At 43.8% G+C, this 13,560-nt stretch overlaps 1 protein-coding gene and 1 non-coding gene across 2 annotated transcripts in view; both read left to right on the top strand.

Moving 5' to 3' along the window:
* Window positions 1-13,560, top strand: part of LOC126108953 (E3 ubiquitin-protein ligase MIB2) — a 224,455-nt gene that overhangs the window by 165,506 nt on the left and 45,389 nt on the right. Inside the window, exons 12-13 of the mRNA XM_049914336.1 lie at window positions 417-571; window positions 5,597-5,789. Of these exons, the coding sequence (XP_049770293.1) occupies window positions 417-571; window positions 5,597-5,789 (348 nt within the window). The remainder of the gene's footprint in view (window positions 1-416; window positions 572-5,596; window positions 5,790-13,560) is intronic.
* Trnat-ugu (transfer RNA threonine (anticodon UGU)) lies at window positions 5,223-5,296 on the top strand. Its single transcript has one exon. It is a non-coding gene; the product is annotated as a tRNA-Thr (tRNA).

Below are 13,560 nucleotides of genomic sequence, written 5' to 3'. Positions count from 1 at the left end.
GCATGGCTTAGCCACAGCCTAGGGGATGTTTCCAGAATGAGATTCATACGAGTGCTCACTCCGCTGCAGAGTGAAAATCTCATTCTGGAAACATCCCCTAGGCTGTGGCTAAGCCGTGTCTCCGCAATATCCTTTCTTTCAGGAGTGCTAGCTCTGCAAGGTTCGCAGGAGAGCTTCTGTAAAGTTTGGAAGGTAGGAGGCGAGGTATGGCAGAAGTAAAGCTATGAGGACGGGGCGTGAGTCGTACTCGGGTAGCTCAGTCGGTAGAGCACTTGTCCACAAAAGGCAGAGGTCCAGAGTGCGAGTCTCGGCCCATCACACAGTTTTAATCTGCCAGGAAGTTCCGTGATAGAGTCGTTCTCCTGTCGCCGATCGGCCTTCCGAGCGAGACGGGTGACCGCGTGTGGTGTCGACAGGACCTGTACGGAGACACCGCCCTGCACGACGCCATCTGCAAGGAGAGCGCCGAGATCACCGACATGCTGTGTGCGGTGCCGAACATCGACTTCACGCTGCGAAACCGTCGAGGCTTCAACGTGCTCCAGCACGCTGCCCTCAAGGGGAACAACTTGTGAGTACCGCGTGGTTCCAAACAGCTGCAGTCGCGTGCTGTCGAGAGCTCCTGCGTGAAGTGTTGTATCGTTATGGTAATATAATTGTGAAAAACTCAATTTCAAATGTAAGCCATTTATTAAGTACGGGGTATTCATAAGATGTGCCACGTAGTAAACTGTTGATTTTCCAATGAACAGAGTGACTTGCCAGTGTTTTCTGCAAATCGTATATTACTGGACAAGGGTTTCTTATGAAAACTGTCAAGTCCCCACTACAACTCCTAGTAGCCTGTAATAGGAATTGTAAAGCTCTCTGTATTTCCTCATTTTAAGTACACACACAGTTTAATATTGTGATAATGTGACCTGGTGTAGATTTCTAGGGTAGTGACTCTCACATAAATGTCACATAGGAACGAAGATAGGTCATGTTTTCACAATATTAAACTCTACATGCGAGGGTGGTTTATTTGTAAAACTGTTAATGCTGTCTGTCAGATGTTTTATTACATGTGGTAATTTATCTAAAGGTTTTACAGCAGCATATTTTGCCCCTTTCTGTGCCAAAGACAGGTTAAGTAGAGGATAGTGTAAGTCTTTCTTTCTTCTGGTGTTATAATCATGAATGTCACTGTTGTTTTTAAACTGGTCCATGTTATTGGGAACAAATTTCATTACTGAATAAATGTACTGTGAGGCAGTTGTAAGAAATCCTAACCTTTTAAAGAGATGGCTACAAGATGTGCGACTATGTGGCCCACACATGTTCTAACCACTTTCTTTTGAGCAGTGAATACTTTTTGCCTAAGTGTTGACTTACCCCAACATAATATTCCATATGACACAGAGAGTGAAAGCACATAAAGTATGTTAGCGTGCTAATTTCTGTATCCTCAAAATTTGCAATTATTCTGATTGCAAAAATTGCTGAACCTAGCCACTTTAGGAGATCCAAAACATGAATTTTCCAATTAAGATTCTCATCTATATGTACACTCAAAATCTTAGTATGCTCTACCCTGGCTACTGACTTCCGTTGATGTGATATATTTATTGAGTTGGCCTTCCAGGATGCTCTTAGTCTTCAGTGCTGAGATGCCCTGTTTTAAATGCAGCAATACAGCTCTTGATAGCGGAGTGGGAAGGGTAGCTACCACTCAATATACCAGACATATCATCATAGATTTGTGTGGCTGGGTTCCCTTTTAGAAAGAGGTAGTTAATCACAACACTCCTCTGTTACACTGTGACTTCTCTATTTTAATGTACCATGTTCACTTCAGAACTGCTCAGAAAACAAAAATCAGTGTCACTATTAAGTAATTACTATCACTTATAATGTAAGGATATTTTATCTGCAGATTCTAAAAATAACCCCAAAAAATGTTGGTCGTACATAAAATCTATGAATGCTACAAATAATTCAATACCTTCTCTTGCTGACAGTATGGGTAATGTAACTGATGATGATAAACAGAAGGCCGAAATTCTAAACCTACCTTCCAAAAACTCGTTTATGATAGAGGACAGCAGCACTATTCCCCGTTTCAATTATCGAACGAATGAAAGGATGGCTGACATAGTGCTTAGTGTATCTGGGATTGTAAAACAGTTAAGATCCTTAGATGCCAGAAAGGCATCTGGCCCAGACGGTATCCCCGTAAGATTTTACGTTGACTATGCTACAAATATAGCTCCATTCTTATTCATCATCTATCTGAGATCATTGGAACGGGGGAAAGTTCCATGGGACTGGAAGAAGGCCCAGGTCATTGCAATCTATAAAAAGGGTAGAAAATCGGATGCACATAATTACCGGCCAATTTCACTGACATCAATTTGTTGTAGAATCATGGAACATATTTTGTGTTCAGACATAATGACCTTTCTAGACTCTGAGAAGCTCATCTGCAGAAACCAGCACGGTTTTAGGAAATAGCGGTCATGCGAGACACAGCTGCCCCTCTTTGTGCATGATATACAACAGGCTCTAGATACTGGCTCCCAGGTTGATGCCATATTTCTTGACTTCGAAAGGCATTCGACTCAGTTCCGCACTGTCGCTTGCTACAAAAAGTGCGCGCTTACAGTCTATCCAGTGACGTGTGCAGTTGGATAGAAAGTTTTCTAACAGACAGGGAGCAGTATGTCATCCTGAACGGGGTAACTTCAACAGAAACAAGAGTAACTTCAGGTGTGCCCCAGGGCAGCGTAATAGGTCCTCTGCTTTTTATGATTTACATAAACGATCTGGTTGATGGTATTGACGGCGGCCTTAGACTGTTTGCCGATGATGCTGTAGTGTACAGGAAAGTAGTATCACGTGAAAGTTGTGAACAAATCAATGAGGATTTGCCAAAAATAAATGTGTGGTGTAATGACTGGCAGTTATCTCTCAATATTAGTAAGTGTAACCTACTGCGAATAACAAGGCAATAAATCCCCATTAATGTAAGAGTACAAAATAAATGATCAGTCTTTGGAAGCGGAGCGGTAACATCCGTCAAGTATCTGGGTGTGACTATTCGCAAAGATCTCAAATGGAATGATCAGATTATACAAGTAACGGGTAAGCCAAACTCTAGATTGTGGTTTATTGGTAGAATCCTGGAGCGATGCAGTCCTTCAACAAAGGAAATAGCTTACAATATGTTAGTTCGTCCAGTCTCGGAGTATTGTTCATCTGTATGGGACCCTTACCAGTTGGGTCTGATTCAAGAGATTGAGAAGGTCCAAAGAAGAGTGGCAAGATTCGTGACTGGTACATTTAGCCATCGCGAGAGCGTTACAAATCTCATAGAAAGTTTGAAGTAGGACACACTTGCAGATAGACGACACGCTAAACAGAAGGGGCTGCTCACTAAATTCCGAAATTTGATCTTCACCGAGGATGTAGAGCTTATATTACTACCATCAACTTTCAAATCGCGTAATGATCACCATTCAAAGATAAGGGAAATAAGAGCTCGTACCGAGGTGTTCAGACAGTCGTTTTTACCTCGCGCGATCCGCGAGTGGAACAGAGGGGTGGGAAATATGACTTAGGCGTGAATTGTGTCCTCCGCCACACACCGCTTGGTGGCTAGCGGAGTATGTATGTAGATGTAGAAGGAACGAGGTTCAGTACCACCACCACCATCTTGAACCGTCTCCAGCCCTGAGCTGGGCCTGTTTGGAACATAAGCCTCACCATCTAGTCCTGTTTTCCCACATTCTTTCGGTGTTCGCTCTGGTCCAGTCCTTGCCTCTTTTTTCAAAAGGCTTCTCCACTCTTTCAGCCATCTATCCATTGGTCATTTCCTTTGCATTTACATTTCATGTATCTTCTTGGGAATCCTCATGTTTTCCAATTCTCTTTAAGTGCCCATACTGTCTTAGCCTCGATATTTCTATCCTGCTCCGCAAGGGTTCCTCTTTCACTTCTCATCCTGTCTCCCCCTGTTACTCCTATCCTACTACTGAGGAACTTTATTTTGTGTACCTATAATCTACTTACATCTCATTTCTTCATTACCCCTATTCCAGATGCATAAGTAAATGTTGGGATGTAGTAACTTCTGTAAATTACCTCTTTGATTTGTTCCAACCGAGCGAGGTGGCACAGTGGCTAGCACACTGGACTCGCATTCGGTAGGACGACGGTTCAATCCCGTGTCCGGGCATCCCGATTTAGGTTTTCCGCGATGTCCCTAAATCGCTCCAGGCAAATGCCGGGACGGTTCCTTTGAAAGGGCACAGCCGACTTCCTTCCCTAGTTCGACGACACTGATGACATCGCTGTCTGGTCTCCTCCCCCAAATGACCCAATCAGACGCCAAATTTGTACCTAAACAGGCTCTTAACATTTCACAGGAATGTTTCTACATGTCTGCTATGTTCACTTATCTCTCTCTCATTTCTTCCTTTTTCCTGTATCACAATTCCCAAGTACTTGACACTTTCCACCTTCCTCACTTGTTCACCTCCAATCCTTATTCTGCTAGTTTTAACAAATTCCATCCCATACCGTCTCAAAGTTCCTTGCTAAGCACCTGGCTGTTCCCGATTCTCCTCCTCCCTGTTGCTCTAGATCAAGTCGTCTGTGAACAGCATTGCTTTCACCTCACATACGAAGACAGTAACTTGTTCTCGAAAGAACAGTAACTGTTGATGACCGTGCAGCTTTTCCCTGGAATAAATGATGACTAACTGAAAACCTCAGCTGCCGGCAGTTGTTGTTGATATACCTCGATGTGGACAGCTGAAAATGTGTGCTCCAGCCGGGACTCGAACCTGGGATCTCCGGCTTACATGGCAGACGCTCTATCCATCTGAGCCACCGAGGACACAGGTATATCGACAACACCTGTCGGCAGCTGAGGTTTTCAGTTAGTCATCATTTATTCCAGGGAAAAGCTGCACGGTCATCAACAGTAACTGTTCTTTCGAGAACAAGTTACTGTCTTCGTATATATAGTTAAAGGCTACCCAGCCCTTGACCTTCGTCTGTGCGAATGCGCACAGGTTGCCCAAACGCTTACGGAAATCGCCAAAGTGTGCGTGAGTAATGAGTGGTTGGGCAAATGTGTATAAGGTATAATACATATGTAGAATTGTGGACAGTTAGGAATGTGAGTCTCACGGGAAGCGTGCAAGGGATAAGTCCCTGCAGTCACGCTATCCTCTGTGTCCTCGGTGGCTCAGACGGATAGAGCGTCTGCCGTGTAAGCTGGAGATCCCGGGTTCGAGTCCCGGTCGGGGCACACATTTTCAGCTGTCCACATCGAGGTATATCGACACCACCAGTCGGCAGCTGAGGTTTTCAGTTAGTCGTCATTTATTGCTTTCACCTTGTCTTCTCCAATTTTTTCTGCTGCCTTCATCATTCTGAGACTACAGTGTCAGTTTAATACCGAAACATCAGAATTAATATACTTCAGTTTTAACCGGGAAAAGCCGAGAACAAAACCGCACCCCACCGTAGGCAGTGGCCTCGTTTGCGAGACGGCGGTGCCGTCCCACACCCGTGCGACAGCCTCATTTACGAGATCGGTACGTTGCAGTGCCACCGAGAGGCTGCTGCAGCGTGCCCGCCAGATGGTGGACGTCAAGAAGGACGACGGCTTCGCAGCACTGCACCTGGCCTGCCTCAACGGACACCGCGCCGTCGCCGAGACTCTGCTCTCGCTGGGTCGCGCCGACGTCGGGTTGCGCAACAATCGCAGGCAGACGGCGCTCCTGCTCGCAGTGTCGCAGGTGAGTGCTGTCGGCTGTGTGGCTGCCTGGGCTGCGCCCTGAGGGCCCGCACCGCACACATTTAAAATTCTGACATCAGAGGCAAGTGAAGTGCGTAGTAGTGTCATTACACACATAATAGTCAAAGTATCACACTACAGATGTGTTCACATATTAGACTAAAAGATATACAGGGTGTTTCAAAAAGGACTTTCATAACTTTAAAAATTAATATAAATCTATTGAAAGAAGATGTAGAGCTGGGTTTAGACATATTTTGTAGGGAAACACATCAAGTGTTTTGACCTTTAACCCCGTATTTACTCGAATCTAAGCCGCACTTTTTTTCCGGTTTTTGTAATCCAAAAAACTGCGTGCGGCTTAGTATCGAGTGCGAAGTAAGCGGAAGTTCTGAAAAATGTTAGTAGGTGCCGCCACAACTAACTTCTGCCGTCTAATATTTGTAGCGCTACACAGGCATGCTTTGCAGGCACAAAGATAAATACTGGCACCGAAACCTATGCGTCAGCAAATAAATTAAAAGAAAAGGTTGCAGAATGTAAACATTATGCCATGTATTCTTTCGTGTTTGCTGCTATCTCATTTAAATCCTGTCTCCCTAATAAACTATGAAACTAGAGTGAGACAACAGCGAACGCGGAAGAATAGACATATAATGTCATGTTTATATTCATATTATTCTTATGCTGAATAGTGATACAATCAGAAATGAAGCACGAATCTAAGATGACTCTAATTTCTGTGCAGAATGTAATGTAATGTACTAAAGAGGCATGTGCAAAGATTTTCAAACGGAGAAAAATTTTCGCTAAACTCTCGTTCGGAACAAATTCTATCGTACACAGTCTATTATTTGGTTCTTGTTGATCATTATGAAAGGAAGCAGCAGTGTAAGTAACAACAAATAGCAGTCTCTTATCGTTGGTTTATGAGACAATTCTTCTCTTCTTTTTTTTTAATTGTAAGCCGTGGTAGTGTGCACAAAAGCAAGCTGTGCCGCAAGCGGCGACAGGTCATAAACACTCATTATCAGAATGTGACAAACAATGCATGACAGAGTACAGTAATACATTTTCAGCTTAGAGTGACGTAAACACCTATAACAAAGAGAACGGCACTTATCAGATGGAAGAAAAATAAGCAATCGATTCAAACCGGACGAAGCACGTGAAAAAGGAAGGGTACCCGTATAAATACGGACGGAGCGCCTGACGCATAGCAAGGGTTAACTGGTAAAGCTTAACTGTGAAGATCACGACTCGAACCAAACTACTGTAGCTGTATCTCCATCCATTCGACCTCAATTGTCTCATGTTACAATGGACCAACTTTGTTTCTATTTGGATGGGCGGTCTAAAACTTTTCTCTCCCCTTGAATTTAGAGTCTCAAATTTCAGGAGTGGCTTAGATTCGGGAATTTTTTTTTTCTCCTGATTTCAAGTCCCATTGTTCAGGTGCGGCTTAGATTCGAGTGCAGTTTAAATTCGAGTAAATATGGTAGAGGTGTTGTATGTGGCTTCCGCTGGTTATCCTGCACACATCCCATCGGAAATCAATTTCTTCCCAAACGCGCTGTAGCATTGCAGGTGTAACTTGGTCAGAGGTGGTCTAAATTCTTGCTCTAAGTTTAGGGAGGGAAGCCAGCACAGGAGATACAAACACGATCCCCTGGTGAATCCCCATAAAGAAAATATAGTGGTGTCAGGTCTCGGGAACGTGAGGGCCACGCAATTGGTACATCACGGTCAATCCACCAACCTGGAAAGCAGTCACTGAGAAACTCCCGGACGTCAGCCGGGTAGTGGGGTGGTGCACCATCTTGCATGAAGTAAACATTTCATTCGTGGTCATCCTCATCGATCTGTGGTATCGAAAATTGTTGTGACATATTCAGGTACACTATCCTGTTGGTGGTTTTCTCATGGAAAAAGAAGGGCCGTACACTTTGTTCTTTTGCACGAAAAACGTTCAGTTTAGGGCTATCACGGACATGTTGCAATGTTTGACATGGATATTCCCTGCCCAAATCCTACAGCTGTGTGTGTTAACCTTGACACTTAAGTGAAAAGTTGACTTGTCAGAGAAGATGATTGTTGTCCAAAAAATGTTAATCCTCATGTAATCAGTTCAACATATCTGCACAGACGTTCTTGCTAGCAATTTTATCAGTGTCTTTTATTTCTTGTACGATTGTCAATCAGTACGGTTTCAAATGCAAACTGTTTCTCAACAGACTCCAAAAAGTCGTATGTGGGATTTGCAGTTCGCGAGATGCACACTGGGTCGATTTTGTAGGGCTGTTGACAAAACGTCGTCTCGCTCGCCCGATGACGTCATCAGATGTGCTTATATGACCTGATGTTTTCCCGTGTCTTACCGAGCACCCTGTTTCCACAAAACATATGTGCCACTCATAAATTGTAGGCCTAATAGGAGCATCTTCAGCGTGCTTGGTACGGAAATTACGCTGAACTGTTGTCGCCGACTTCAATTCTTCAAACCAAAACACACGAGCTAGCACGCTCAGGTCTTTAATGCAAATTCCTCTACCCGTCCTTATGGTACGATTTGTCTGTACTGGTCTATGCAAGACAAACTTGATGTATTTCCCTACAAATTGACACTACAGTCATCTCTGTAGGTACTGTGAATTAATTTATATGAATTTTTAGAGTTGTAAAGTCCTTTTTAAACACCCTGTATTTTTAGTATTCCTAAGTTCACTGATATAAATATGAGGGAGAACAGTGTTGTACCTGATTGGTTTTACTGGTTACTTCATTCTTGATTGATACTATGAGATTTTGGAGCACCTCACTGATCACTGTTGTTTTCACAGTTGCCAACATCTGTGATTTTCCCTCCAGTCTGTGTTAGTGCAGGCTGGCAGTGCACAAACCATGGTACTGTGTTTACAGTACTGTTTCTGAAGTGAGCTTCAGCTTGGTTCTTATTCCACTAACTTGTTGTTACATTAATAAGACATTATATAACCTGTGAATTTGAATGTCTTTAGTATAGGAATACATCTTGAAGTTGCTAAAGAAAGTGATCTTATGGGAATATTTATGCACAGCAAGAAATTGCTGGCAGAATGAGAGTATCACAGAAAACTGTCAGCATAATCAAACTTTCAGTGTACGAATGTGGTGAATACGAGCCAAACAGAGAAGGAAAATGAGAACACTTACAAATGTGGCACTAGTGAACTGTAAACTTACTTCTACTGACTTGAGCCATCATCTGAAAGGTGTGGGTGTTGAAGTTTCTCTTGTGATGGTGAGGAGGAGGCCATTTGAATGTGGTTTAAAAGCATATTGCTGGAAAAGACTGGGCAAACATATGTATAATGCTATGGTAAATTGGGAATGAAATGTAAAATTCGGAGTTTGTGCTCCAAATTACAATGTTTGTTTTTTTTTACGTTAAAGAAATGTATATTGAATGTTGGGATTGTTGAGGTCTCCTGTGCGAGTATTCACATCTTTTCTAATTTGGAATTTTGTATACACCCTCCATGTTTGCTTCAGTTATGAAACAAGATCTCTTGGACAAACTACGGGAAATCTCGTACCGAGACACTAACATTAAAATGTTGATAAAAGCAAAATGAAACAGAATAAAAATGTCACTCAATAACAGAGGCGCACACACAAACATTGACTATACAAATGCAACCTGCACGTGGATGTATATGTGTGATAAATGTAAAGTTTTGTCGAAAAAGATCCTCAGTCTAATAATTTGAATGCAGCTGTATGTAGCTTTTGGAACTATATTTCCTTTGTCACGGAAGTAAGAGGGAGGGGGTGGGAAGGTTAAAAAGGAAGGGCAGACCACTCAGAACCGAGGATGAGAGGGCACACCTGTTTTGAGGATGAGGGTAGACAGAACTGAAGGGAGCAGTCAGAGTGCATCAGAAATTGTATAGTGGTTAGCACTGAGCCAGTTTGAGTGCAGAGATGATCAGGACAGTGTGAGAAGTAAGGACAGGTTAGGAGGGAGACAGTTAAGAACTAAGGCAACAAGAAGTCATTAATTATATAAAAAGGAGAGAGTGGGACGTGCTAACGATCATTTAGTCCACAAGGATTTGGGGATGCGAGGATGTGTTGTGGCAAGTTCTTATCTCTGGAGTTCAGGGAAGCTTCTATCAGATGGTAGTATCTAGATCCCAAATGCACTGTTTGTATTTTTCCACCCAGTACCAGTTTCTCTGAATTGCAAAGATGGGCACTTTCCCACCATACTATCCCTCCATCGCCACACCCTCCTGGGGTCCATTAACACATCTGCCCCTCTTCTTTTTATGTTTTTCTAGCTGGGGTACCCAGTGTTGCTCAGGAAGTTGATAACAGATTGTGTGGTAGATGGAATAAAAGGATGAGCTTTAAACTATGAGGTAAATTTTTTTTTATTGAAAACATATTTACAATACTTGTCTATAAACAATATTTTTCATTATGTTGCCCAGCATACAGGGTGTTACAAAAAGGTACGGCCAAACTTTCAGGAAACATTCCACACACACAAAGAAAGAAAATATGTTATGTGGACATGTGTCCGGAAATGCTTACTTTCCGTGTTAGAGCTCATTTTATTACTTCTCTTCAAATCACATTAATCGTGGAATGGAAACACACAGCAACAGAACGTACCAGCGTGACTTCAAACACTTTGTACAGGAAATGTTCAAAATGTCCTCCGTTAGCGAGGATACGTGCATCCACCCTCCGTCGCACGGAATCCCTTATGCGCTGATGCAGCCCTGGAAAATGGCGTATTGTACCACAACCGTGCACAATACGAGCACGAAGAGTCTCTACATTTGGTACCGGGGTTGCGTCAAATGCCCCCATAAATGAAAGTCAAGAGGGTTGAGGTCAGGAGAACGTGGAGGCCATGGAATTGGTCCGCCTCTACCAATCCATCGGTCACCGAATCTGTTGCTGAGAAGTGTACGAACACTTCGACTGAAATGTGCAGGAGCTCCATCATGCATGAACCACATGTTGTGTCGTACTTGTAAAGGCACATGTTCTACACAGGTAGAGTATCCCGTATGAAATCATGATAACGTGCTCCATTGAGCGTAGGTGGAAGAACATGGGGCCCAATCAAGACATCACCAACAATGCCTGCCCAAACGTTCACAGAAATGTTGCATGTCAACACAAGCACTGAAGTGAACATTACCTTCCTTCAATTGGGCCAAATGGCGGTGAATCGAGGAAGTACAGTACATACTGACGAAACTAAAATGAGCTCTAACATGGAAATTAAGTGGTTCCGGACACATGTCCACATAACATCTTTCCTTTATTTGTGTGTGAGGAATGTTTCCTGAAAGTTTGGCCGTACCTTTTTGTAACACCCTGTATATGTTTACAGATTTTTGTGAGTTTCTGAAGTCTTGTAGGTTGATGCTGCTGTTTTTTGAAGTTTGTCTTTAGATTTAGTTAATTGTAAAACTGTAGGCTAAGTTGATTGGAAATTGTTCTTCGCTTTCTCTGCTACTTGCGGTGCTGATTCTCATTTGTTGGGAACTTTAAGGTGCTTTTCACTCCTTTTCTGTTTCATTTTGTCACTGTTCTTTTTGTTTTCTCCTTTTTACTTCAGAACTGGCAATATCTCCTACACTAAGTACACTTCACACACACCTTACATACTTTATTTGTGATTTATATTCAGCCACTGTGTCACTTTGACTACTCGCACTTCACAGCTTTTATTAAATCTCTGCACTACTTTTTCAGTTCCTCCTTCGTCACCAATAAGAAACTGACATTTGAACCCACGACGGGTCTCACTTTATATACCCCTACTGATGCGTAGCCCCACCAGTGGTGAATTCCAAAACATACCAAAAACACTTCAAATAATCCACAATTTTGTAGAACGTTCCACAATATTCGAGTGTGTTCTGGAATGTTCCACAACGGTATGGGATTTTCCCGAACATTCTTGAATCTTCCCGAACGTATCAGATCACTGTGTAACGTTTTGGAACATTCTGGAAAGTTGTGGAATGCTCTCAAAAACTCTCGAATGTTCTAGAAATTTCTAGAGGGTGAAACCTCCCAGCCCTTATATCTTCTAAAGTACGCCCTTCAGGTAAAAAAAAAAGGAATCTTCTTCACGGATGGGGATTGAGGGCTACCACACCGTGTAACTCCCTTGACGCATTAGTGTTCTTCGTGTTTAGTGTCGTTTCTGGGCACAGTACAGTACATAGAGGTGTATGGAGGACACGAAGCTGCTAAGTCTCGTGAAAGACACTATTATCTGCACCTGACAGCATTTGAAAGGGGCACCACTGTGGGCTTCATTTGGCCGAACAGTTGAATCGTGCAGTATCCAGATTTTCGGGGCATTTGTACTTGACAGTGACTAAGTGTCAGACCGTGCGAGAACGTGAGGGCAGACATACTCGTCATTCGCATCTGACCGCCACAGGGAGGAATGACGTAGTGTGTGCCGAGCACACTGTAACCTCTTCAGGTCTGCGTCTGCCGTCTGAGAAAACGTAGTGGACTCCCTGCGACATCCCTTACCGTCGGTCGGAGACTGGCAGCTGCAAGACTAGGGAATTACCATTTTAAAGCTACAAAACAAATGTCCGTGTCTGGAGTGGTGCTGTGACTGGTGAGCACTTATTGGCGGGGAGCGACGGATAGCTGTTCTGCTCTACCCCCAGGATGACGGTCGTCGCTAAGTGTGGCAGCGGCCCGGGAAGATGTCTCATTTTTCCAAATTTCTGGAGAGACGTAGTGTTGTTACTTATCGTATTGTCAAATATGACTTTATCACAGCTTATAGTGATTGAAGAAACTCTGCCAAAAGGCATGTCACAGACAGCACGTGTCCTCACCTTTTACCTCTCGTCCAATTGTGTTGTGGTGCCATTTTTCGACAGGACAGTGCTCCTCCACAGATGGCGTGTGTGTGATGTCGAGCTACTCCTGTGGCTGGCGAGACTCACAGATCTGTTCGCGATAGGACACGCGTGGGACGAGCTCGGACGTTGCCCGGTCTTAGCGCCGGTATCTGGGATATCGGTGACCGGTTAGAGCAGTTGAGGCCCAGCATCCTTCAGGAGAGGATACCACGTCCAGGCCAGTGGGGGTGCAATGTCACATTGATAAGTGAGCTCTTACTACGGAGACCTTTCTGAGTGAAACTTCCTGGCAGATTAAAACTGTGTGCCCGACCGAGACTTGAACTCGGGACCTTTGCCTTTCGTGGGCAAGTGATCTACCATCTGAGCTACCGAAGCACGACTCACGCCCGGTTCTCATGGCTTTACTTCTGCCAGTATCTCGTCTCCTACCTTCCAAACTTTACAGAAGCTCTCCAGCGAACCTTGCAGAACTAACACTCCTGAATGAAACGGTACTGTGGAGAGATGGCTTAGCCACAGCCTGGGGGATGTTTCCAGAATGAGATTTTCACTCTGCAGCAGATTGTGCGCTGATATGAAACTCCGCTGCAGAGTGAAAATCTCATTCTGGAAACATCCCCCACGCTGTGGCTAAGCCATGTCTCTGCAGTATCCTTTCTTTCAGGAGTGCTAGTTCTGCAAGGTTCGCAGGAGAGCTTCTGTAAAGTTTGGAAGGTAGGAGACAAGATACTGGCAGAAGTAAAGCTGTGAGGACCAGGCGTGAGTCGTGCTTCGGTAGCTCAGATGGTAGATCACTTGCCCGCGTAAGGCAAAGGTCCCGAGTTCGAGTCTCGGTCGGGCACACAGTTTTAATCTGCCAGGAAGTTTCAT

The sequence above is a fragment of the Schistocerca cancellata genome, chromosome 11 (assembly GCF_023864275.1).
Source record: "Schistocerca cancellata isolate TAMUIC-IGC-003103 chromosome 11, iqSchCanc2.1, whole genome shotgun sequence".
In the NCBI taxonomy this organism is placed as follows: domain Eukaryota; kingdom Metazoa; phylum Arthropoda; class Insecta; order Orthoptera; family Acrididae; genus Schistocerca; species Schistocerca cancellata.
Note: the sequence above shows the minus strand (reverse complement) of the source record. Positions and strands in the feature narration are given on the sequence as shown.